Raw genomic sequence first — 24,068 nt, 5'->3', positions numbered from 1 at the left:
CATTTACATAGTCAAAAGGTCCTTTTGTTCAGCCTCACAATGCTATTGGGTAGTAAATGTGTTTATAGTAGGGCTGTCCAATTAATCGTATTTTAATCTCGATTACGATTTTGGCTTGCAACGATTACGAAAACAGCGTAATCGAAATAAAACGATTATTTTGCTGCATTCCCTTTCGCAATGATGCTCTCAATTTGTCTTGCGTTATACATCCTGCCCTCGCGTGCACTTTCGCCCCTCCCTAAAAGCCCTCTCGGCCCGGTTGTGTTGTGACTTGCAGTCTGTTTAATAAATCCATATAAACACGTTACAAGGGAAGTTTTAGATGCCGTGTCTTTATTCTCCAGTCCTCCATGCTCCGGTCTCCAGCGTACAGTCAACTTTTACTAACTCGTCAAGCCGGAGCCTCTTAGCTCGCTACTTCCGGTTTCCGGATGAGGGGTTACCAAAATAAGAGTACTGCGTATAGCAGTATAATTAAACATTACAGGTTGTGAGTGACATTAGTTATCATATTTATATATGTTATAGGTTGTGGAAGTGCGCTCCAAAATATTTGTTGATCTTTATTGGTATTTATTATTTTGATATTATTAATTTAAATGTAGATATAAATGTATTATTTTTATTTTATTTATTTATTGTTTTTTCAGTTGAATTATACTTCTAGTTCAGGGTAATCAACTGTTAAAAACATACTGTTCAAATTATTATTATTTTTTATTTTTTTTAATTCAATAAATGGATGTTTTCAAAGTCAATGAATAATCGTGATATCAATATTGACCAAAGATAATCGTGATTATGAATTTTGCCATAATCGAGCAGCCCTAGTTTATAGGTCCTGCCCTCTGGCCATACACTCACACAACTTCCGAATCTTCAAACGAGTAACATCTCTTTGTTTTATTGGACTGGATTTTTCAGATTCAAGTAAGTAAAATGCCTCAAAAAAATGTTTGGGCAATTATTACATTGTCTAGAACATGTACATATTTAGTTATTGTGGAATATATTCATCAATTAGATTTTTTAGCAGCTTATGTCTTTGTTGTAATATTACAACACTGGGTTAGTGTGGTAGTCAAAATAGCATGTGTCCCTGTCATGAAAATTGCCCTTCCATATGTTCACATATGGAAATAAAACACTAATAGAAATATAATATCTTTGATAATTCACTATAATTATGTTCTAAATGTGTCCTCTGTTAAGATTTTGAATTAAGACCAGATTTGAATAAATTAATACATTATTTCTGATAAAAGTATGTGAAAATATATCTGTAGCAATATTTTAAACTCTGCTTGTAACTTATCAGTTAATTAGTTGCAACAATTCATTTAACTCTTCTCTGGTTCTGGCAGAAACGGTTCTTTCTGAAATGTTTTAGGACACTTGGATGTATCCCTTTAAGTATGATAATTAGCCTATTATCATTAGCCAGACAGCATTGTGACTTGTTGAACTGGTTTACCTGCATGTATGAGTGTAGGTATTGTCTGGAGTCCGTATGTATTGGGAGAGAGACACACGGTATTCCCCTGTTTCTGATGTGATGGCACGCAACAGATTCCAATATCTGTTGACATCATTACATTTTGTTGACAACTTGGCAGTGTCAGAGATGGAAAAGAAAGACACACTCTGGAAACTCAGACCCTGGCTTGATACATTCAGAGAGAAATGCCTGCAGGTGGTACCAGAAGAACACAACTCTGTGAATGAGATGATGACTCCTTTCAAGGGGAAATTCAGTAGCATCAAGCAATACATGCAAGGCAAGCCACACCCATGCATGGGGGTTCAAAGTGTGGGTGAGAACTGGAATCTCTGGAATGATCTTTGACTTTGATGTGTTGTTGTTGTTGTTGTTGTTGTAGTACCAAGGCAGTGTCAATGGGATACGAGCCAAGTCTGAACTTGGATTGTCAGGTGATGTTGTGATGAAGCTTGCCTCCACGCTTCCAGAAGGTCAGAACTACAAGATCTACGCAGACAACTACTTCACCTGTGTACCATTGGTAGTGAAGCTCCTTGATCGTGGGATTCATTATGTGGGAACAGCCAGGCAGGTGCGCTTACCCAACTGTAACCTTGAAGAGGAGAAGAGCTTGAAGAAAAAAGGGAGAGGAAGCGTTGACATCTGATTGGAGGCCAACCACAACATCTGTGCTGTCAAATGGTATGACAGCAGAGCGGTCACACTTGTTTCATCCTTTGCTGGACCAGACCCTGTGCAGAGAATTCAACGCTGGGACAAAGCCAACAAAACCTACGTAGAAGTTGAGAGGCCTTACATTGTGGGTACTTACAACAAGTACATGGGAGGTGTGGATTTGTTGGACTCGTTTACAGCCAAATACAAGTTCCCCATGAAGTCCCGACGCTGGTACGTGTACATCTCCTGGCACACCATCATCCAAGAGATCACAACCTCCACTGGATGTACGCAAGGACCTAATGGCACATTTTCCAATGAAGACAAAGAGAGGACGCTGCAGACACTGCAGTAAAGGGTACACAAACAAACAATGCACCAAGTGTGACGTCCTTCTTTGCTTTTCCGACGATAGGATCTGTTTTTGGGACTACCATTGTATTCATATTTAATAAATGACTATTCATAAAAAATATGACTGATGTGTGATTATTATTCATGCTATATACTGATATAGGGCTAAGTAAGCAATCAATCCTGCAAATCAACCCTTAGTTGTTCAATATATTTATTCAGACAATGTGAGTAGAAATACAGAAATTCTACTCCCGCCTAAACCCAACGTTGCAATATTACAACATTTCCCTAAAAACTTACCAAAACGTAAACAATGTGAAAACTCTTTAATTTCTGCTCCAGAGGCTCCCTACAACAACATCTGAAAGGTCAAAAAAAAAAAATTCAAATGTTTTTCTATATTTGGGCTTTACAGGGTTAAGCGACAGTTCGTTTAAATACAGGGGAACTTTTGGACCAAGAATAACAGTTGTAGTAAAGATCTTCAAAGATTCAATGTCAGGAGACGTCCTTTGTTATTTTCATTCATTTTTATTTGAATTGGGATCAAGTCAAATTTGGTACAGGTCACATATAGTCCGTCACATCTATATTTCCTGTCTAATTAACATCTTATGTACTGTGTATATATAGCATCAAATCATGCCAGAATCCACTTGGATCTATTTCTGATTCAGTGAGTAGACACTATGTCTCGTAGCCTGTGTCTGTCACTGCGAGTCCTCGAGGGTCCGGTGTTTGTTTAGAGTGTGTCTCCCCGGCCCCGATTTATCAGGTCACTGACTCCACCTAATCTTAGCCAGTGCACACAACTGGCAGATGCCAGCAGTCTTTTATTGTAGAGCTAGGGCTGGTAAAAAAAAAGGTCAGATGAAAGTCAATGCTGACTATAACCTTATTTTTTACAGATTAATTTAGTTAAAATAGTTGAAAACACAGCAGTGTGAATATTTAGACTGGATTGTCTCTTTTTTTGTTCATTACCCCGCTCACTTTGCTTTCTTCATGTCTTTTATTAAGCTCTTTATTCATTCCATGATTCACAGTCTCTTGTTTTCCCTCTTCCAGTCTCTTGCACTTCACTCTTTCTGCTTCACTGGGCTGTGCTCCACTTTTTTTGCTTGATATTTCACAGGCCATCCCTCCTTGAGGCTTTTTTATCCAGCTAAAGCCTGCTTACAAGAACAAACAAACCAAGCAAGGCATTGTGAGAGTAAAATCATAATGACATTTGGCCTCGATTTTGCACGAATATACCTTTTTTATTTGATAGTACCAAAATATTTTACACCTTTTTCTTCAAATGATTACCAGCTTGATGTATTTTCTTTTACCTAAACAAAATAATTACAAAATATGTGTTCCCAACAATTTAAGAATCTTTCGTTGTGAACATTTTGCTGAAATGTACACCTTAATTGTAAATAAACTGTAATGTTTCATATGGAAAACAAACACCTAACCCTTTTTCTCCTTCTGATCTCTTCCTCAGCTCATCAGCAGGAGACTCCGGAGCTTCGGTCTTTTCAACAGTTTCGTCTCACCAGGCCAAACGAGTGAGTACAAAACCTATCCATCACTCACTAAGCTTTTCCTTTCTCTTGTCAAATCAAACAGTTATATTACTATAATACAAATATTTTGAAAGGCTCAAGTCTTATTTTTTAAGAATCAATCAAACATTGATGAAGCATGTAAAAATGATGTCAGTAGATGTGGAAAAGTCCAAGTTTCGACTGAATAGCACAGACATCCATACATGTGTTTTTATCCATATACATGCTTTTACTTAAATACACAAACATTAAACTCAGTATTCGAGTCCCTCTCCGTGCAATTTTAAAGAACATTCAACTTGCGAGATTTCACAGCTGGCTGACAGGTTTGCATGTGAAGACAGACCATTAACAGCACTTGTGAGAAATGTCCCAGCTCCCTCCCATATTGATGTTACAAATAGCAGTTAGGTGACAGGGGAACTCCTTGGACAAATCTCGGTTGCTGTTCAGGCTCAAGTTCAACTGAATGGGAATGACCCAAACATACTCAAGCCTGTGCTGTGACATGTAGCACTTTGTTTGCATACACTTAATGGTATTAAATGTTATTCTGCATTATGGTTTTGCACAATACCCAATGTATGTCCTGTCTGTGCAGAATCCTAGCCAAGGTTTCCAGAAGATGTCCAATGAAATCAACCCACAGTCGAGCTTTGTGTTTGGTAAGCACCACCTGGACATCGTGCATAGTATACACACGATTCGTCATCCTTATTGCCCAGATTTGTTTTCTATGAATGCATGAAATACTTTAAAGATCACTGCTTATAGTTATTAACAATATGTACAATTGTACACCTTATCTGATAGATTTTTATTTACTTTAAATAATGTTGTCTTTCAGGTCAATCATCCAAAACAGAGTCTCCAGTGGCTCCTGCTAGCACCGCAGAGCAAAACACCAGCAAAGGTTTCTCCTTCGCATCAGGGTGGGTCAATTTGGGAAAATATAAAGAAGCATTCAGAAATATATAAAACGAGTATACAAATAGTTTATTTTATATTTATGAATATATAATGCTGCGTTCACACCGGACGCGATGCGATTTTTGGGGGCGGCGCGATTACATGTAAAGTCAATGCAGAGACGCGGACAGACACGAATTCGCTCCGACGGCGCGAATCACGCGATTTGAAGGGGGCCGCGTCAAACGCGAGAGTTCAATTTTTTTCAACTCGAGCGTCAAATTCACGTGGCGCGTTCTCACAAAAGCCAATCAGTGTTGGGATTCCCTCTGACGTCCCTCTGAGGTCCTACTGTTGATCAGTTGTAAAGATGGAAGAGATGATCGTTGTGGCTGTGAGTGGGTTCCCGGAGATTTACGATACAATGTCGTAGCCTATATCTACCGGGACCGCAACAAAAAGGAGCTGGCTTGGAGGAGAATAAGAACCCAGACACGGCGTTTGTTGCTACGTTTGTAGGCCTTCCACAGATGGTACAAAGCAGCAATAGTTGTTATATCCTCCATAGTCAAGGACAGAAATAACCAAAACAATCTTGCATGGAAGTGTAAACAACCTCAACTGTCCGTCAACGGCGCGGCTCGTCAACGGTATGTCTGTTTTGAATGACGCGATAAAACAAACTGCAAGCCGCGGTGAAACTTGAGCGATTGGAGCGATGCGAATTCGCATTGCGTCCGGTATGAACGCAGCATAAGAGTCTCTTATATGTTCAAAAATGTATTTGTTGTTTAGACTAAGTAGAAAGTCAAAGTCTCAAAGACATTTAAAACATTTTGAATATTATCAAAACCCCTCTCTCCTGGCTTTGCACTTGACCTTGTGGGTAGCACAAGTAGCAAAATATCAACTTTTCCAATTATGATGTCTCCCTCTGTCCCTGACTAATAATCTGTGGGTGTGACTATCACTATGATACAACTGTGTTCTGTTTCAGTTTGAAATAAGTTACATCACAGAAGAAGAAAAACACATACTTTATTTTTCCTACAAGGGGAAGTTCAATATTCACTTGGTTGTTACAGTACACAGTACACCGGAAATACACACATGCACAAACACATGTAGTAATCAAGAGGTGTCAGAGCAGTTGGGGGTCCGGTAGCTTGGCAAGGCTGAGGTGGTAAACTAGTTTTTTGTGGTCCATCAGGGACTGGAACCCTGTCACCATCCAGTTTCCAAGCCAGGATGCTCTTACTGTTGATTCATTCAGACTTTAATTTATTTTGCAGGGCCACTGGCTTCAGTTTTTCTTCTGTTACACCGGCAGCTGGAGTGCCACAAGGTAAACAAACAATAAAGTAGCTTTGTAGCGGATCGTTATGAGGACGATGTCAAATGGTCACACATTCAATGACTTTTGTTTATGTCTCTCCAGTTAACGATGCGAATAAATTCTCCTTTGGTGGAAATGGTAAGATGATGTTTAGCCAGTCGGCAGAGGAGCCATTCTCCCTCACCCCAAAGTCCCCCTCCCCTGCTCTCGGAACCGCCTCTCCCACCCTGCCCCTGTCAGGAGACAAACTGGCCCTGAGGACAGAGCCACAGCCCCTGAAGCCCATTGGGGGGGAAACTCTGGGCATCTTCTCTGGACTACGTGTGGGCCATGGAGAAGAAGCCCAAGATGCATCCGCCAAACCCACCGCTGGCTCATTTAGCTTTGGAGAAGCTGGACTCGGTCTAGGCAAGGGAGCGGCGCAGTTTAGCTTTGCTCCAGGCCAACAAAAGTCTGCAGACGATTCTGCAGGAGCAGACCTGTCCAAGGGGGCAGCGTTGGGGAGTTTGTTCAAGCCCCCTGAACAAAACCCCAAGCCGGCCTTCTCCATCCCTCAGTCCGGTTTAGCAGCCTTGGCTTCACCTACGTCTTTCAGCAGTCTTCTTGCGGCTTCTCCAGACCCTTCAGAGGAGCAGAAAGGTTCCCCACCACTTTATGAACCCACCCCACCTCCAGCTGTAGAGAGCCCCAGCCCCCCTGCAGCCCCCGAGCCTGCAGAGGATGCAGCTGCCACAGAAACCACAGCGATTACAGCACCATCGCCCTCACCTCCTTTGGCCGCAACCTCCCCGCCCCCACACCCTCCCTCATATTTCACCGCCCCAGCTGATGCAATCCCACCAGCCAGTGCGGCTCCCACAACAGAAGCCCCCCCAGACAGCACCACGACCGCTAGTCCTGTGCCCACATCTGCTGCCCCCGCCCCTGCTGTAGCACCCACCCCTGGTGTAGCTCCAACAGCCTTCCAGGTGCCCAGTTCTGACAAACCAGGCTCCATTTTCACTCAAACGACCCCCACAATAACGGACAGCAGTTCCCTCGGAGCTACACCAGTTATCAGCACAGTTGCCGCTGCAGGCACCACCCCTACCTCCACTGTTGTTAGCACAGCTACTACTGCTAGCACTGTGTTTGGGCAACCTGCTGCCCCTCCAGCTTCCTCTGTCCCCCCAGCCCCCTCAGCCCCAGGGTTTGGCTCAACTGCGTTTGGTACACCCTCTGCACCTGGTTTTGGAAATTCTGTGTTTGGCCAGGTGAGTGGCTTCGGCCAACCTGCCACCAACACTGAAACACCTGGCGGCTTTTCTTTTGGCCAATCTGCATTTGGCGCGAGTTCTAACAGCGCAACTACTGGAGGAAGTCTCTTCGGTGCCGCCACTGCCACCAATGCCAGTTCCTTCTCCTTCGGCACGAGCAGCGCCAACACAGCCAGCAGCACCGGGTCAGGGCTGTTCGGACAAACCACAGCACCGGCATTTGGCCAGAGCTCTGGATTTGGGCCAGGGCCTGTGTTTGGGAGTAACACCACCACATCTTCATCTACAGGATTTGGATTTGGACAGCCCTCAGGTGAGAGTGAGTCTGCACTTTTAGATCTTAATGCTCATTTGTAAAATATGATTCTTAAAGAATAGAGATGTCCCAATTCCCAGTGAAGTTTATTTGGCTTTGGGATCCCAATCATTAGATGTTGTTAAATGTGTGTCTTAAACATGGAACCAACAGCGTTGGTTACTATATTTAGCACATTTTATTTTATAACAAGGTACAAATACTTGAAGTTCTGGCTCAAAACTATTAGTTTAAAGATTATTGATATGTATAAAAACTGGAAATGTAACTCCTAAAGTGACACGATCAGCCAGGGAGAAGATTTATCCCCCTGTTGGATTTGTCCAAATGTTTTATTTTTTCATTTTTCTTCCATGTTTATGACTTAACAAAGTATAGTATCAATGTCATTTGAATGGCTAGTGCTAAACTGAACCTGACACAACTCATTACATTAATGCACCTCGAAACAGTATCTTGAGTACTATATTCATATAGTGAGTATAGTATTCATGTGGCCGTTTTGTAGGAAAATTACACATTTTAGGTTTAACGTAATTGGGTATGCATGTTTCTCAAAATGAAATTCAATCGGCTGTAAAGACAAGTCGGGGATGTTGTCGTCCCTTCAAAGCGGTGTTAAATGTACTAATGAGAACTGAACATCTACAAATAGTTAAGTTGTGTCTGACTCACAACCTCAGCTAACCCCTTAATTGTATTATGGGCAGTGGGCTGTAAGAAACATTCAACTCATTTAGCGGACATTCCCACACATTTGGAGGGGTTGAAGGTCAAATGTTACACTTTTTTTGGTCAAAAGGCCATCATCACCCTTTCATATACTGCCTGCCTGGCTGGGGGTGTGGGGCTGGCTCTGATATTTTGGGGGGGGGGGGGTGCAGCAGTCTGAGTAACAAGGGTGGCATGAGGGGAGTTGTCCCATTCCAAAAGATTCTCTAAATTCCCCACACAGCGTGGGAATGTCTGTGACTCTGGGACAGCTGACGGAAATCTATCTACCCAGCAGTAAAACACAGTTTGTCACATTTTGAAGGGGGGGGGGCTGAGTTCCCAGAGCTGACTCATTCTGTTTGACACTGGAGGAAAATAATTAAAATATTCATTCAGTGGTGGCTGGAACATTTAGGTGGCATCATTGGCTACGTGACATCTAGTAGTGCATTGTTATCAATGTGTCAGTCATGACTGGATTTGTCTTCTCTCTCTTATTACAGCTTTTGGCTCTGCTGCGGCCCCTGTGTTCGGCCAACAATCTAGCAGCGGAAGTGTATTTGGACAGGTATAATCCACTGATTAATTTATAGTAACCAATAAATAGAACTGTACAAAACATCTGGACACGTTGTAAAACCAACATTTATTTCCCAGCAGCAGCAGCAGCAGCAGCAACAGCAGCAACCATCGTCTGGTGGCAATCTGTTCGGCTCAAGTTCAGCCAACGCAGCGGGACAAACCGCTGGAGGGGGATTCTTCTCTGGACTCGGAGGCAAACCCAGCGAAGAAGCTGCCAACAAGAACCCATTCGGCACCGGTGCTTCCCCCGGAGGGTTTGGGCAGCCTGCTCAGACAGGTAGAGTAACGCAATCTGAAGAAAAACAAATTGCTGACCCTTCTGTTAGCATATTGTTGATTGGAATTGGTAACAGTACAAGAAACAAATCCTAATGTTACTGTCCGTGAAAGACACATGTATATGCATTTCCTCTGTAGGTACCCCCTCTCTGTTTGGGACTAGCAGTGCCAAGTCCTTTGACTTTGGGCAGAGCTCCTTTGGGGAGCAGAAACCCAGCGGGACCTTCACCACCGGGGCAGGGAGTGTCGCAGCACAGGGATTTGGCTCCTTCTCATCTCCGGCAAAATCAGGTACATCTCCTCATATTGCTTTGTATTCTCATTATACTGTGGTTTTTCACTCCTTACTGTCATTCACTCTCTTGGCAGTTAACGTTTTATTCAGATAAATTATAATGCTGACATTTTCAGACCAGGCTTGTTTCCAATTGCTTAATTAAAATTGAGCAAAAGGCCTAACAAATGTAAACAGTTCTGGTATTAGATCATAATTTCACGCTTACACACATGTATCTGGATTAGTGGTGGTTTTCTCTGTTTGACATGTTTGGGGTCTGGCTCAGAGGCTCTGGGTTAGTGATGTGTGTGGATCTTTATATATACAGTCTATGGTGAGGATCAGTGATAGTGCGGTGGCTGTAATTGAAGCACCTTTACAAAGTCGACTTTTATACATCAGCTGACTGTTGACATTGCATTCTCCTTTATCATCTGAGCTACAGCAAGTGCCCTTATCTCCTCGCCCCAGCAGAGCAGGGAGTGAGGCAGTCTGGCATTACCTGCCACAGTACTGCTGATGCAATGTTACCTCTAACAGTACTCGCAGTACTGCTGCATATTTCAAACACAGAAAGTGTCACATTATCTCCTTAAGATCGATTGTTTTCAAGACTGCCATTCAATGGAGATGCGATGTTCTGGGTACAAAAAAGGTTAGAATGCTGCAATTATTTTAAAGACTAACCAATTAATTGTATGGTATATCAAATTATCGGAAAAGGTTTAAAAAAAAAAAAGATCATCCCAGTTTTTCTAAATCCAATGTCATGTTTGTAAATGTAAACTATATCGATATCTATGAAGCTGAAAAAACCATTTTCTGCCATTTGGTTCATTTGGCTTTGGTCTTTATGGTTGATTATTTAGAGTGGATCAATTGCAAATGAACTAGCTGTTGAGCAAGTTTAAGCAAATAGATAACTTAGATTTTAAAATTGAGCTTCTGTAATTTTTAAATGTCTGGTTACAAAAACGTCTGTGTTGTTTTAGTAGACGTCCAAGGTATCATTTAGCTAGGATATAGGTAATACTTGGCTCTCTCGTGCCCCATCACTGGTGAATGTAGAGGGAATGTAATCTTGTTACATTAGCTCAATCAATTATTTACTGCGGCATGCTGCTGGCCAGGCTGTAATTTCAGAACTCTCTTTCTCCCATACCACTCCACCTCTGAGTTTCTGAGCTGGTGTGAATATCCTGTTTTCAACCTGTTGCAGTGTGCCGTTCCAAAATATACTTCAATGTACACAAAAAGACACAATCCTGTAACTGCATTTGTCATGGTCAGACATTTTCTTGTGAGATACAGTAGGGAAACGTATTCACTTATATAAGAAATGTGATTACCAACATTTTTGTATCTGTTTACGTGTGTACATGTATTACCCTTTAGCTAGTGTCAACCCCTTTCAGAACACATGTGGACTGTATGTAGTTATTTCATATATTTACACAGGCATCCAAGCAGAACTGTTCAGCCTTGCATGAAAAGAAAACCCCCTCCACATGGGTGAAATATCCTGTAACTAAGCTGCATCATGACCCTTTGAAAAATATATATTTCTTTATAGAAATAGTGCTGAGGCCGGTGTAACTCCCTATATGTTCCACTGCTTTCTGTTACAAAACCTTTTTAAGGCCTTATCCATTTTCCCTCCTACAGGTGGTTTCGGCAGTGCTCCGGTGTTTGGGAGCCCCCCTTCCTTTGGGAGTTCCCAAGCTTTTGGTGGTGGAGCATCGTTCGGATCGACCCCTTCCTTCGCCAACCCAATGGTGCCCTCCGCTAGTAAAGTGTTCGGAGAGGGAACAACGGCCTCCAGCATGGGAGGGTTTGGGTGAGAAACTTAATAAACTCTGTGTGTATATAAGTAATACAAATATATTTGTAAGACAACATTGGTCATTTATTGAGAAATAAATGCATTTTGTATGGAATATATCTGGATGCACTTGGCAATATGTAAAATCAAATTTGACATTTTGTCTAATTTGCATTCAGATATTTACTTTGCAAATACTGAACGTCAGTTTCACCAGGGTTTTTTTTGGGAGTCAGAACATCTGTGTTCTCTCTCTCTCTCTCTCTCTCTCTCTCTCTCTCTCTCCGTGCACCGTCACAAAGAGTCATGAAGCAAACGAAGAGCAGCTTTCACATTGTTAAACCATGTATTGACATTATAGTGATGATGTGATTCAAATTCAACAAATCAGGACCTTTTTAAAAAGCCCTCCTAAAACTTTATTAATTGAATAAGGGAGAATGCTTTCACACTGTCATACATACACACACACACATACACACACAACACACACACACACACACACACACACACACACACACACACACACACACACACACACACACACACACACACCACACACACACACACACACACACACACACACACACATATATATATATTTTCTTCTCACCTCACCTGAAAAGACTTTCAATTCAAATCTGAATTAAACGTTCTGGAAAACCTTTTTTCCTCCCTCCTTTAATTCTTTAATTCTCCAGATTATTCATATATTTATTTTCTTTCTGCGTTGTATTACAGAGAGCACGGCTTTGCTCCCAAAACTATGCAGCTCTGTGCAGAACGGCTCGATTATTGCACTCGCATAATCTCACTGCGGGTCAGGCTGCCTGCAGATTAAATTTCTCTCTCTCTCCCCCCCCGTTTTGCTCATTCTCCCTGTTCTCTCCCTCAGAGTCCATGGGTGGGATTATCGCTTAAACCCGTTTCTCAATTCTCACTCTTACACACACACACACTCACACACACACACAGTCTGACCCCTTCTGGATGGTAGCATCAGTAATTTCTCTCTTTTATCTTCTTTCTTAGTACAAAGACATTATAAATGAAGCAGGGCTGTAAAATGGGATTGAGCCACATGGTTCAGTGTTTGTCACACACCCCTTCAAATATGAAAATAATTAAAATGTCGTTGTTAGCAGTTGTAGCTTCTGGTTACTCCTACCACGTCACAACATTTGTGTCTGTTTCTGTTTTCAGGTTTGCCTCACCACCCAGCGGCCCATCCTTTGGGTCCCTAGCCAATCAGAGTGCTCCGTCGTTCGGGGGCCTAGCCCAGCAGAGCCCTGGGTTTGGGACTCAGCCCAGCAGCTTCTCCGGCTTTGGACAGCAGCCACAACAGGCGGGAGGTGAGACTACTGCTTTAGAGGCTCTGTTTGTCCCTATTCCCTCATCATCATCATCATCATCATCTTCAAATGTCCTTCCCAGCACTTCTACATAGTGTATGCTGCAGTCAGTGTCTCAAGGGTACTTGGTATGCAGTCCTCCCAACATGAGTACATTTGAATAGTTATGACGACTCAGCATTTTTTACCTTTTTGAGATCAGACTTTCCTTCTTTTCATCTTACAGTACATTTGACTTTACCTTCCACTACGCATTGACACTCACATTTTTTAGAGGGTGATTTTAAGAACCTTGAAATGCAGACATTCACTATTGATTTTTATTACAAAAGTAATGAAATAATAAAAAAAGATTTACTGTTTTAAAAAAAATAACAGAATATTCTGAACCACATGTCTGTGTGAAATCACCTTTGCTTCCTTTCTGCTTTTTTAGGCTTTTTCATGAACCATATACGTACTGTAAATCACACCATCCAACTGCACCCTTCATATATTTATCTTTCTGTGCCTTTTCCGTCTCTATCTTCCAAAGTCCTTTGTATCAAAGCTTTGCCTGACTCAGGGTTTACGTACACAGCACCATAGATGTGTTTGTTATGGATGACTCATGCGTTGACATTAAATTGCATTGGTTGTCTGTTTTCATATATTTGATTGCTGCAATCGCCCAACTAATCCACTTTTTTTTTTTCATTTCCTAGGATTCCCCGGACACACAAACACCTTTGGGTCTGCTAACCAGTAAGTTATTTGTGCGGGAATACAGACCCACATGTCTCTCCTCCCTGTCAGCAGCGCGCTGTGTCTGTAGTGAAGCTCAAATATCTTCAACAGCCCGATTCCCCACAGACCCTTTCTGAATGAATTCTTTGTCTCCTTATTCGTTTAGAGTCGGATTCTCTTTGTTGCTATTTCCCCGTATTGAATTAGGGAGGGGAGGAAATGATTTATTAAAGCTTGCCTTAAAAGATGATCCAATAAATAAAGCAATAAACAGCAGCCCATACTAAATATAAATCAGTCTGACCCCTGTGGAAGACGCTGTCCCTGAAACGGGTGGTGCATGAATGAATGCTTTAGTCCAACTTTCTTACTAATTGCCCCCTTGTGATTACATTTTCATCTTGCTGCTGCGTGTCACATGGCGGCCATGTTCCCCGGGGTGTGTTCCAGTGGAATGCCCTGTGAAGTGTGCAGGAGTGTGTCGAGGGCGGGCAAAGCCTATTGGACGCATTCCCATGTTGTTAATAATCCTCCTCTCTCTGTCATTTTTACTCATTCCTTTTGGGACTTTGTCCAATAGTACATTCATCCTAATGCTTATTGTGTTTCTTTACTAAGCTGGGATGCTTTATTGGATTGCATTATTAGTTTTCTCTTGCGAATATGCAAAACAGGTTGCTTTAATTCATAACTGAAACTCAAAACATTTAAAAAACATTTTGACGCACATCTTAACAGCCCACAAAAAAGAAATAAGACAACCGGTTATCAGAACTTATATTTCCAACCTAAATCCATTGTGTTCAACATCTTAATATATGAAAAAACACATTAGGTGTGTATTAGTGTGTGTATCTGTACGGCTCTACTGTGTGTTTGTTTGTCCTTTCTTCCTATACTCTTCTTTTAAAAATCTAATTTGTGTTCCAACCATTTTATTAAATCATCCTTATGTTGACAGAGATATCCAGATCCAATATGCAGTATTTGAATAACCGCACCATAACATCAAAAGGAGAATTGTAAAGCTCTTGTTGTAAATCTTATAATAAAACTACCACTGGTGGCTTTTCAAGCATTGAAACTCTTTTTCAATAATCTCTCCCTCTCTGCTTTGTCTGTCATTTCTTCTTCCAGATCAAGTGCGCAAACATTTGCCAGTTGGAGAAGCTAGTTTTATTAAAGCTCCACGTCACTGCTACAGTACTTTCTGCAATCAAGCTCAGTGTGCCACATAATGGGTAAAGAGAGAAGAGTGTGTTGCATTCGAGTCAAATAAAGGGAATTCAAAGATATACTACCTGTTAAAACCATAGACTGTGTAAAACAAGCTCACCACCTTCTTCAGAAAATATAGGATATTGTAACTCGCTGATGCAGTTTATAGAATTGTTGTTAGTTTGTTGGTTAATTTTTCGTCCAGCATTTTTAAGTTTTTGTTCCTGCACTTTTAAACATATACACATTAACCTCAAATCATTCAAGCGTCTGAACAGTTGACACTTCCTTTTCATTTATGGAAATTGTGTTTTCAGCATGGCTAAAGTCATTCAGATGCAAGTAGTTTCTCTCAGTAGTCATGGAGATTTGATTACATTCCAAAGAATTGTGATCTAAGGTGAAAAAGTTATATTTTCATTTTCAAATGATTTTTGCAGTTAATCCCCGGGGGCTTGATGTATATTTTTACATGAAAACATGGAAATAAATGACATTTCTCAAATTATTTGTCTATTCAAAATTGTATTTATTAAGCAGTCATCATAATTTGAAAGATCTAAAGCCTGCTCATTAGAGAACTGAAACATAATTTGTCGTACTTTATACTTTGGTTTTCCGCCATTTGATTGGGCTAAAGATTCACTAACTCTTTACTAAAACATCTTGACATGCATTGAAACAGCATTTTACAGTTGACTCTGCTCAGTATTTCCTTAACAGAGAGGAAAATGTGAAACCAAAGCCGGTTTAATATGAGGTGGCATGATGAATAGCATGGCAGCCCGCGTGAGGCCCTGTGTACACGGTTCACTAATTAATGCTAATTCCTTGATATGCAGCTCATTCCTCCGTCTTCAGTCTGGAATCCATTGACTGGCATTCAGAGCTAAATCAGGCTGCGGGAGAATGCTGATGAGGAACTCGTATCAGAGCCTCCATGTTGTGGCATTTGGCCACCATCGAAAGAATTACATTCCCAGCTTATGGCTGTGGAGCATGTCACTGTCACTCCATCCATCCTTATCTCGCGCTCCAGCGGATGGGTGGTGGAGGTCCTGATCGTGAGGAAGTGGGCACGGGAATGTCGGGGTCATAAAATGTGACCTGAACCCACCCACATGCCCAAATGGTCCAATCCACATTCCCCAATAGACTTTAATAGAAATCAACAGCTTTGAAGAAGTGAATAATAAATGGATATTCATACATTATATATATTGTTTAAGCAGATGATCATAATTCTGTTTGATCAGTACCCCGCTCTTTGATGTCTCAGGTAAAGAATTACAGTTGGCAGATTAAAGAGGCACACGGGCAGTTGCAGAGCCCAAAGTCTGTAACGCTGTCAGCTAAAGCGGATGAGCTTATGAGATTTCCAGCACCCACCCTGCGACTCGCCTCTATGAAAGGCAGAATTTTAAAATATATTATAATAGAAATTCTCAATAGTGACAGTACGTTTTTTCTTATTGTGTCACTGTTCCTGGTGATGGGAACGCTCACAGACGCCCACAGGGATGGCAGCTGTCTTCATGGAATCCAGATAAAAATAGCTTAGTCAAAATCACCTCTCACCCCCTTCCCCAAACCCCTCCTTCAATATCTGTTCTCCCTCCACACCAGAAGTGAGTGATGATACGCACATCCTGCCTAGTTTTGCTGACATACCCATTATCTCTACATGTGGTACTGCCCCTCCCTCTCTTTGGGGTCATCAGGCCTTTCTTTCCCCAGTGGTTAATGCTGGGTCTGGTCACTCAAGGGTCTCCCGTTCACGAACCAGCCAGGCTGTTCAGGTCACAGATATTGTGAGTTCAGTGTTATCCCATTTGTGAGCACGAGCCCCTCTGGAACATCAGGCTACAATCATCCCTAATAGGTTGTTTTGTCTGCCCAGATAATCCAAAGCTAATAGTGGTGTTTCTCTCCTCTGTGCTGAGTGACAGTGCTGCACTGCGGGTATAAGCCCTACCCTTGTTTGGAGAATGAAACTGTTGTAAAAAAAATTAAGAGATTTCACAATATTTAATACATTAAGATACATCATCTGTAATATCTGACATACACCATATTGGCAAACTCAAGGTTTTTAGCCATGCTAGTAGTATCACTTTTTAGGTATGGAAATGTTGGCTTCTCTCATGCTTCAACACTTTGTTCTAGACTAAAATGTATCGTATTCATCACCTATATATTTACCTGACAAGAAACAAGCCACTATAAATGACCATTTTCAAAACAGATCACTGCTAAAAAATGAAATTACGTGACAATATTTGCTATACCGTTATGTTGCATTTTTATTATTTTTGGTTAGGTCTGTTTGTCTGCAGGTTTAGAAATAAAGCTTTTGGATTTTTGAGTGCATCAGAATCCCAAAGCGATACACACCATTTTTTCACTTTTGATAATGTTTATAGATCGGGCATTTTGCCTTGCAGGAGTTTTTTTTATGTATTGCAACTCATGTTTGTCTCTTCTTTAACTGCTGACAGACGGTCCTTGGGGTACTGGTATTAAGTTGCAGAATGTAAGGGCATGATCACGTTGTATGCCGGTATTCACGCTGAAATGCTAAGCAGAGCTTTGAGCATTATATTGGCACTGACATTAACATTATGCATAATAAATAACACCCGGGCAGCTACGGCAGAGTCTCTCCCGACCGCAGAACCTTCCTCTTCTTTAACTCTGTCTTTAACCGACTCCCAGGGATTACCCAGTTCAGTGTCATTACTTATCCTGATACTTCAAAGAAGCTTTATACCCGAGCAATAAGAGACTTTTAATTTAAATCAACCCTCCTTGAGTGTTCATAGTGTACACAAAGTGTCCAGAGAAAGAGCCCTTCCTCTGCAGAAGAACTGGACACTCCCTCTCCCTTTACATGAGAAAACACAAACAGGTTCTTGCAACAACAATTTCAACACTTGCATTGCATGTGAACGGATTACTAAGAACGGGCTTAAAGTATTAACTAATGGACTTGATCGTGGATGTCAGGCATTTTCATAGATGTGAGGGGGAAGGCTAGCATCACCAGAACAACACAGGGATGGCCTTTAATTTAGAAAAACAACACTTTTACTGAAGCAATAGATAGATAGATAAGTACTTAATTTAATAAGGCAATGTTCATAAGAGAAATTAAGACACTAGAAGTAAACAGTCCAGAATATATCTGAACTAGAAATAAAATGGCATTAAAAATTACAAAAATCTACATGTGGGAATACACACAATAACTATGACGAAGCCATAAAACATATGTTATACTGTTTTTCACAATTCCTTATACTACTTTCCCAACAATACTTTCTAAAATGAGACATTGAACTCCACTAGGAGAAGGGAAACGGATGCCATGTTGGAGTGCATACCTTGTTTTGACAGTATCCTGAGGGCACTTGAGGTTAGATGCTGTTTTTCTGGAAGTGTTAGAGCTGAGCCACAGCTGGCTGCAGAGCATCACCTCTACATTTCCCACTCAGGTGAGCATTCCCCGTCTGAGCCTAAGCTTTGGTTTCAGTCATCACTCTGGTTTCATTCACCCTTGTCAGAACTGACCCCGAAAGTAACTATTGCTGAAGCTCTTGAGGTATAGTTTAACTTGTGGACTTCCATTCATTAATATCCCTTTGAGAGTTTCAGTTTGAATCTCATTCCACACTTATCTGATTTGCTGAATAAAGGACTTTTCACTTAGCAAGCAGCTTGCATTTAAATGCATCTTAATGCATCTGCTGGTGTCAGCAGATGTTCACCACAGTCCAAATGTGTGGAACATAAATTAACGAAATACATAATTGCCCCCAGAAATATTCCATTTCCACCCCCGTTTTTGATCATCCATAAAATATAAAAGTATTTTGATGAGACTTTGCAAATGATTCAGCACATACAGGGGGGGTGCTGTGTTTGTCTTTTTACCTACATCGCTAAATTCATTGCTTTATTGCATAAGAGTGATTGTAAAACAGACACACAGTTTTATAGTTCAGTGTCATTATCTAAGAGTATGTTTGTTTTAACAGGCATGTCGCCAAACTACCCGTAACTGCTGGCTTACTTTCTGATTGGTCGAACAGGATAACAGACTCCGGCTCACTAAGCTTTTGCATTAATTACATCTAAACATGTGGGTGACGTCCAAGTATACCAGTCTGTTTCAGCCTCCTATTGTAACATGGCTTTAGCTCAATAAGAACAGGTTTTACAATGATCACAGCAATAACCTTTAACCAGGTAGGAAAATATAATAGTTACCGTACAAAAAAACATGTATAACTAATATGTATATAGGAATATTTCAATAGAATTCTTTAGAAATAAACACATGAAATGCATGTATTAACCTTATAATCGTTTCCTTGAATGTAACATTATTTTAAACGCAAAATGTTAGATGATAATTTTGTATTAACGCACCCTTATAAAAGTGTTTTTAGTCACAGCTCATGGCTTTATGAATTGTTATTAAGTGACTTATTAATGCTTTAAATATCACTTGTTGGGTTAAATGGTTGAACAGATGTTGAAAACCTGATGTTTAAAACCAATTATGAAATAAGATAAACAATTTATTTATTTAATCGTTTATTTGAAGAGGGACAATGCATATTGATGAACATTTAAAACAAATAATGCTTTAAAACGTATACATGCCGGATTTGAGCTTTGAGCTAATTTCCATCCGTAGTCCCTCACATTCAACATTTAAGAACCTGACATTTATATACATAGCAAAAATAAATACATGATATGCAGAAAGAGCATACAAGCATTTACCGCATGGTAGTACAATGTAGCAGCTACGACATATAAAGTGCAGGAGGAGATACAAGAGCTACATAAAGTGCGAGAGGAGATACCCCTGTGTTAAAGTGCATTTAGCGGTGATTGCACGTTTGTTTGTTTGTTTCTCAACCAACAGCCGCTTTCACACCAAGTACTTTGCCATACTTAGTGACGGCACTTATGGCACATTTCCACTGCAGCGGGGTAGCCCCGTTTAAGCGTCCCTAAGCGTCCTCGCTCAGGCCTCGGGCTGCCTCGCTGGCCGTCCGAGGCCGTGACGCATTTCCATTACAGTTTAGGACCTGGGGTAGCAACGCAGTGTAGGCGGGGCGATCGGCTTTTTGGTGGGCTTTTTGGGCGGAGCGACGCTGGGTAAAACTGCAGTGGCGTCATCTTCAATGCGACACAACTCACAAAACACACACAACAATGGAGGATGTGGAAGCGATTCATTTAAAAATGCTGTGTATAAAAATGCTGCAAGCTTGCTTCTAGATATATATGCGACGCTAGGGATGATCTCGCGCGCGATCTTGTGACGATTCTCTCTGACCAATCAGCAGGCGAGAGTGTTGACGTCACTAGTTCAGCCCTGGCCCTGGCCTGATAGAACCACGATTTTATGGGGCCGGAAAAAGAGGGAAAAAGTACCCGCTAGCCGGTGCTACGCTATATGGAAAGGCCACCAAAAACTAGCCTGGCCGCTTGAGGACGATTTAAGGACGCTTAAACTGCAGCTTCTACTGAAGCCTTCCGAGTAAATCGCCAGAACGCCGACACCTCCTCATCTCCACCGCTCCCATGTTTTTTTTTGTGTTGCCATAAGTTAGTCTCTCTCCGTTGGTGCGCGGGGCTAATGCTAATAATGCTAATGCCAGCAAATACAATGGTGGCTTCAAAAAACTTTTCAGAGTTACTGGGCGTGGTTTGCAATTCGCCCAGCCAATCAGAAATTGGTACTTTTTTGGTACCACCTCTCTAGCAGGCACTAAAAATGGGGGTAAAAGTTCCCGGCACTAAGTACTCTTTTTGGTGTGAACGCGACATAAGTGGTACTAACGGAACTAAACGGGAAAAGTACGGGGTAAAAGTACTCCAGTGTGAACGCGCCTAAATTATTTTAGTTGACCTTTAAAACTGTTCAAAGTGGGACAATCCCGTATCTCATTTGGGAGGCTAATTCCACAATGAGCTGCCTTTAATTGATAGAGCATTTTGTCCGAAAGTGGTCCGTCTACGGTGGACCTCACAGTCTCCTCTGGTTTCTGACCTAGTGCAGTGTGTTTTTTGTGGATGAATTCCCCTAATGGGGGGATTTAATCATGGATAAGCTTCATTTATTATAAGAAAATAAATAGTTTAAATGCAGAGAATCAGGATTGTGTCACACCAGGAAATGTTGGCTTGTACCCGACCCATAAAGCATTACCATTTCTAAAGCCGTGAGATACAACACATAAACCTTTATAAAGCTGCCACTAAGGTTGTTTTTGTGAGGACTGAATGGCTTCTTGTTGATGTATGGAGGTGCTACACATGACACAGTGGTGTTGAATGACAAAACATGACAGTACACACTCATGAAATTGTTTAGGCAAACTGACGTTGAAGAATAGTTTACACTTTGTCCTTACGGCTTTCAATCTTAATGAAATGTTTTTGATATTTCTCAACAGGCACAGATCCACATGAGAGATTAAAGGAGGAGGGGGGTTCCACATCCACGTCAACATACAGGACCACGTGACCGCACATCAACAGCTGGGACAACTCAACAACATCGATGTGGAAAATGGCTGTGATTGAAATGATTCAAATAATCAAATAATGCTCTATCTGCTTTTTTAGACCTGACTTCTCCCTTTTTTTAAGCTGTTTTAAATTGTTTAAACTGCAAAGAGATAGAAATTAAAGCACCAATGACCAGAAAGAAGACTAGTATGTTTTATTCATGTATTTTAAGGGATTCATATTAACATAAGTTCATGTCTCTGCAGGCAAAGGTCAGATGAGGTAAAGTTGAGCTTTAATTCTTAAAAGCATCCCACAGGAGCTGCTGGTGAAATCTGCTTTCATTCAAACGCCTTGGCAGAGTGTAGGGGGGGAGGATCCAATACACGCTGTAATTACTCTGATGGTAATTAAAGTCTCCCTATAATTGTCCCAGCTTGTGGGATGTTCATTAATTTCAATGGGGAAGTGGACCATACAGTATAGTAAACAGTTGTTGTCCTTATTTAAGTCTGGCAGTCCAGATGTAGCCCTGTTGTTGTATAAACACACACCTCTTAAATAACTGTCGGGGTTGTATTGAGAGTGCCTGTCTTGAACATAACTGTGATTTATCCACTTTGCTGCAGCATTGCATTTCAATTATATATCCCATAATATTGTCCTGCTGGCCTTGGACATTATTTAAAGCATTCAATGCAGTCCCTTAAAGAGAAATAAGACGTTGGAAGCTATTAAAAAGGTACTCAATATAAACTCATTTGAAAGGCCTTAAATTTGTTTGTCATCTTACTTAGAAGAAACCTTAAGACAAGTCTGAAGCTGTACGTCATATCATTCTGTTATGACATTTGCAATAACAATACCTCCTCAAAAATATCCATTTCTTATATATATATATTCCTCTAAAATATAAAGGTGGCTCAAAGGCGTTCAATGTTTGCAATGCACACAAAAATGCACTAAAATCAAGTGCAGTCCTGCTCCCAACAACAGAGTTATATAGAGGTCAGTCATGGTGCAGATGAAGGTCTTTTCAAAATAGCATGGTATATTTCTGTGGATCGATAAACCCCAGTATTATCCCAGAGGTCGGATAAAGGAGCGCGATTGGAACTCATAACGTCGGCACTGCAGGAGTATTACTAGTAATGTGTGGTGACAAAGATAAAGCAGCATGGTGATTATTCCGTATTACAAAAAGGGACAGGTGGATGTATGTGAAGACTGAGACACTGCCTGGTCTCTGAGTCGAGTAAATATAGCCGTGAATGTAGAGCTGAGGAATGTGACCAGGATAGCACAGAGGCTGTAGTCCAGCACACAGAAGCTGCTGCTGGAGACTTTCATTTGGATCAATAATCTTTGATAAACCAGCCGTTAAATCCTATATAGTGTCACTTCACCTGATCAGCCCTATTTCACTGATACCACACTTTTCACTCATTAAAGCCAACAGTCTTAAGATGAGTCTATTACCACCTTCCAAATCTCTGAGTCTTTACCGAAAGGGATAATATCAGCTCCCTGCTTTTGGTGCAGACTAAAGATTAATTTTAAGATATTACCTACGTGCTTAATGTGGAAATATTATAAGTGATGGACTTAAAATGAAGCTACCCAGAGAAGAGCTCTTTAAAGAGTTATAATGGACAAGTGCACAATGGGTTTAATCATCTGTTCATTTAGCATTTCTGAATACCTGTGTTCCCTCTTGCATTTCAATTAGCTGCTTCTGATTCATACATTTTGTGTGTCGGACGGATACAAATAGTTTTCATTTCTCTATTGTGCCCTATCTAATGGATGTAGCTTGTCATTTAAGTCTCAAATGACTATTTAAATCTCCTTTGGAAGATAAGAGTATAAATAAAAAATATGAACTTGCCAGTCAGATAACAATTTAGCTAAATGAAAGCAAAGTAAAAGTGGAAATCCAGAAAAAGTCTTAATTATTGTTTTTTTATCGTCCTCTTACATAATAACCACGTGAAAATCTGATATTGCTCCCAAATCTAATTAAGGAAATGACTAAATAAAAAATAAAAATGAATTCAACATTTTTGTATTTAAGCAGTATACAGAAAGCAGCAGAAAGACTGAGGTGAGTACTCACATAAGTAATATTCTTATAACGCGTTATTGCATATAATCCTCATCATGCAGTATTATTTGTCCCCTCACTGTCAAAAAAGTAGTACTCTAAAGGATTTCTACTTAGTTTTTCTCTTGATTATGTCCCATCTTTGTCACTATATCTCCTGTATCTTCTTTCATTGCTTTTCACTATCATCAACAAAAAGAGACGCATAAAGGGATGTAACGTGTTTCCCTGATGCTGTAGAGATCTGGCCGAGGCATACAGTACATCATGTGCTCCACCGTGTATGTGTCGCCTCTGGGTTTGTTCGTATGCGCGGAGGCTTTCAAGATTTTTCAATTCAGCGCTCAAGACTTCGCTTTCTTTCTGCTGTGGCTCAGGGGCTGTTTCGTAATTTGATTTTTACAGTGAATCAACACAGTCAAACATGTTTGGAAAGGACAGTGACACATTGAGGGCTAAAACTAGAAGATTAATGAAATACAATTATTCATTAGGGAGGGAAATGGAGAAGCTACCAGGCAGCAAAGGAAAGTAACATCCACACATTAAAGTTAAAAAACCAAGACAACAGA

General features: G+C 40.9%; 1 protein-coding gene across 17 annotated transcripts in view; it reads left to right on the top strand.

The window, feature by feature from the left end:
• nup214 (nucleoporin 214) overlaps positions 1 to 21,591 on the top strand; it is a 44,343-nt gene extending 22,752 nt beyond the window's left edge. For 6 of the 17 annotated variants that reach the window (XR_004567811.1, XR_004567801.1, XR_004567812.1 and 3 more), the window contains 12 exons: positions 4,011 to 4,074; positions 4,676 to 4,739; positions 4,922 to 5,006; positions 6,276 to 6,328; positions 6,422 to 7,894; positions 9,109 to 9,173; positions 9,260 to 9,464; positions 9,605 to 9,757; positions 11,409 to 11,580; positions 12,769 to 13,045; positions 13,622 to 13,661; positions 21,338 to 21,591. Coding sequence is in view for 3 of the 17 variants with exons in the window: in XM_034203512.1 (XP_034059403.1) it covers positions 4,011 to 4,074; positions 4,676 to 4,739; positions 4,922 to 5,006; positions 6,276 to 6,328; positions 6,422 to 7,894; positions 9,109 to 9,173; positions 9,260 to 9,464; positions 9,605 to 9,757; positions 11,409 to 11,580; positions 12,769 to 12,917; positions 13,622 to 13,661; positions 21,338 to 21,353 (2,539 nt within the window). In the remaining 14 variants the exon portion in view is untranslated. The remainder of the gene's footprint in view (positions 1 to 4,010; positions 4,075 to 4,675; positions 4,740 to 4,921; positions 5,007 to 6,275; positions 6,329 to 6,421; positions 7,895 to 9,108; positions 9,174 to 9,259; positions 9,465 to 9,604; positions 9,758 to 11,408; positions 11,581 to 12,768; positions 13,046 to 13,621; positions 13,662 to 21,337) is intronic. The other 11 variants (XR_004567810.1, XR_004567804.1, XM_034203512.1 and 8 more) reach the window with 9 other exon arrangements.
• The last annotated feature ends 2,477 nt before the right edge of the window (positions 21,592 to 24,068 follow it).

The sequence above is a fragment of the Gymnodraco acuticeps genome, unplaced genomic scaffold (assembly GCF_902827175.1).
Source record: "Gymnodraco acuticeps unplaced genomic scaffold, fGymAcu1.1, whole genome shotgun sequence".
In the NCBI taxonomy this organism is placed as follows: Eukaryota; Metazoa; Chordata; class Actinopteri; order Perciformes; family Bathydraconidae; genus Gymnodraco; species Gymnodraco acuticeps.
The sequence above is the reverse complement of the archived record's forward strand: the minus strand, read 5'-3'. Positions and strand labels throughout refer to the sequence as shown.